This window comes from Oryx dammah, unplaced genomic scaffold (genome assembly GCF_014754425.2).
Source record: "Oryx dammah isolate SB20612 unplaced genomic scaffold, SCBI_Odam_1.1 HiC_scaffold_29, whole genome shotgun sequence".
NCBI lineage: Eukaryota > Metazoa > Chordata > Mammalia > Artiodactyla > Bovidae > Oryx > Oryx dammah.
In genome coordinates this window covers 60,609,686-60,612,368 of record NW_024070213.1, presented here as the reverse complement: position 1 = coordinate 60,612,368, position 2,683 = coordinate 60,609,686, and the positions used below count along the sequence as shown (strand labels likewise).

At 47.9% G+C, this 2,683-nt stretch overlaps 1 protein-coding gene across 1 annotated transcript; it reads left to right on the top strand.

The window, feature by feature from the left end:
• The first annotated feature begins 238 nt into the window (after positions 1-238).
• Positions 239-1,650, top strand: LOC120857452 (apolipoprotein F-like). Its single transcript, XM_040232959.1, has 2 exons — positions 239-336; positions 488-1,650. The coding sequence occupies exon 2, from the start codon at positions 511-513 to the stop codon at positions 1,270-1,272; it is 762 nt and encodes a 253-aa protein (XP_040088893.1). The 5' UTR covers positions 239-336; positions 488-510; the 3' UTR covers positions 1,273-1,650.
• The last annotated feature ends 1,033 nt before the right edge of the window (positions 1,651-2,683 follow it).

The following is a 2,683-nucleotide window of genomic DNA, read 5'->3' as shown; positions in this document are numbered from 1 at the left end:
AGGAAATTTTCCTGATCTAAGTTTAGGTCTAGAGAAATCCTAAGGTGAGAGGGATATGGGGCAGTATCCACAGAGGGATTTCCACCTGATTTCAGCTTTGGGGCAAAGGTAAGGGCAAAGCCTGAACTAAGAAGAGGCAGATAAATATTTGTGAAGGTTGTGTCCTTCACTGTTTTCAGTGAGGTCACCTGAGGTTTTCAGAGGGGTCAACTGTTTTGATTGAGATAAAGAGAAGGTCGGATCTAGAAAGCAGTCATTCAGATCAAGAGAGGCACGGAGGCAAAGGACGTGTTCAGATCATCTCATTCCTCTGGCTTCTTTTTTTTCCAGGAGCAGGTAAATATCTCCCACAGCCCATGAGTTCTGACGTCCCGGGCAACTGAAGTTTCCAAGGGCTGAGGTACTTCTGATGTCTGGCCAGTCCTGGAGTCTCTTCATCCCGAGCCTTTGCCCACTTCCCAGTCTGAGCACTGCTTCTTTCCGGCAGGGCTGTTCTGCTGACCCACCGTGATGCAGGCCATGCTGCTCCTTTGCTGTGTCTTGCTGTCCCCAGTGGCTGCCTTCCCAAGAAATTTCCAGGAAGGGGTCCTGACCTTCCAGCCGTCCATCTCAGAAACTGGGCATCCTTTGAACCTGCTCTCCCACCAGATCCTTCTACCAGACCCTAAAACTTGCCAAGATCTCTTGCATGTGGCCCCCTCCTTGGCCCCTCTGCCTGAGTACCTATCCAACTTAGCTCTGGAGGTGGTCTTGGAAGAGATTGGTTGCACAACTGAGGCTCACATTCTGCAGCTCCAGCTTGTTAAGATAGGAGGAAAGGACACCACTGAAACCCTCATCCGTGAGAGCAAAAAGCACAATGAAGGAGAAGGGATTGGCCAAGTTAAGGTCATTCTGAAGGATCTGGGAGGATCCCCAGGGGAGCTTAGGCGGGTGCAGCGCTCAGTTACCCTTCTGGAGGCATGTAGGCAGGAAAATAGGTGGGTGCTCTATGAGACAGCAAAAGTGATAGCTGAATTTGCTGAGAAGCTCCCTAACACTGAGCTGGTAACAGAGTTTAAGGCTGCTGCCATTGATGTCACCCAGAAGTGCACGGATGAGTCCTGGGAGCATTTGCAAGCAGTAAGCAACCAGCTAGTGAACAGCCCTGAGATGAAAGTCTTCACAATGCCTATGCAAGATCAGCTGTACTTTATCAAGCGTTCCACAACCATTCTGATGCACATTCTAGTGGAATTCATAAAGACGCAAGTCCAGAATATTTTTGGATAGGGAAGGCCTCCAAGGCACCCTATTTCCTTTCTCAAATGTCTCTGATAGGATCATGTACAAGGACTGGGCACAACAGGTAGTTAGAAATGTTGAGACAGCTTAGGGCAGAAGTATCTATTCATTTGATCCCAATGCTAAAAGCCATGTGATCAGAGTCAGCTTTGCCCCCTCTCTTAATAAATCCTAGTCTCTATTTTTTTCCCCAATTTCTCTTTGTCAGGTACTAGGGATGTATTACGTACTAGACATGAAGGACATTGTAATCTTTCCCCATGTATCTACCTTTTACTTTCTAATTCCCAACTGGGTCCTGTAACGTGTTTGTGTTCATTTTTAAACTGAAAAGAGAAATTAAATGTTGCTTCTAGATCAGAATCACAGTTATTTGATCTCCTTTAACTCTGGGTCTCCACACCTTTTTTTTTTTTTTTTTTGGTGTTGCATCACATGGGGTCTTGTTTTCCTGACTTAACCACTGGACCACCAGGGAATTCCCTCTGTAGCTTTTTTTGTGAGTTGGAGATAGAATGTGGCAGGACCCATAGGACATGCCAATGCATTTTGAGACTGCGTATGTAACAGAGGGACAAGGTTTGACCAGTCAATACAAATGGGCAAATATTTGTAGAGGGCATGTCCCTTGCTGATTGTTGGGAAAAGCAACCAACTTTCCTCCTCATGGGATGGAGAACTGGGCAGAGTGAGTTTAGACCTGCCAGAGCGGTTTCATGTCTCAGTGACTGGATTGTGTGGTAGTTTGGGGCCCTATACCTTCATGGAATGAGCCCACATGAAGCAGAAAAAGCCCCTGGTAATCTGGATGGGGAGACCAAAAAGAGCAACTGAGTCCCATTCCCTACTCCATGGCCCCAAACTGAAAAAGGAAGAGAGGCTGGGAGTTGATGGGGAAGATGTCTTCCAACTGAACCCTGGGCTCCTTCAGACCACAGCCCAGAGGAAACAGTGTGAATGCTTGTCTTCCAGTCTAGCATGGTCTGATCTGGCTAAGCATCACTGAGACCCATCGTGACCTGCTCCTTGAGTGCCTCCTGCTCTACCCTGTGGTTCTCACTTCATGTGGAGCCCAGAAAAGACCCTGGTATCTTTTCCCTCATCTCTGGGGATCCAGCTACCCTCTGGAGACTCCTAGTTCTGCCAGGCTCTAGTCCCAAAGTCCCTTCCTGACCTTACCCATTTTGTCCTCTGCCAAGAATGTCCCTGGAGCAAGCTGATCACCAGGCTGATCCTAGCCCCTGCAGCTTCATCTTTATAACCTGGACGACATGAATGAAAGCCAAGTAAGTTTTTTTCAACCAAAAACAAGGTGCCAGATGGACAGCAGCTCAGGGAGGGGCCTCCCAGGGAGTGCTCTAGTCTCTGTACTGCAGTTATTAGGCAGGGTTCAGCCTTA

Excerpts from the sequence above, each read along its gene's own strand:
- LOC120857452 (XM_040232959.1), top strand. The coding sequence starts at position 511 with ATGCAGGCCATGCTGCTCCTTTGCTGTGTCTTGCTGTCCCCAGTGGCT.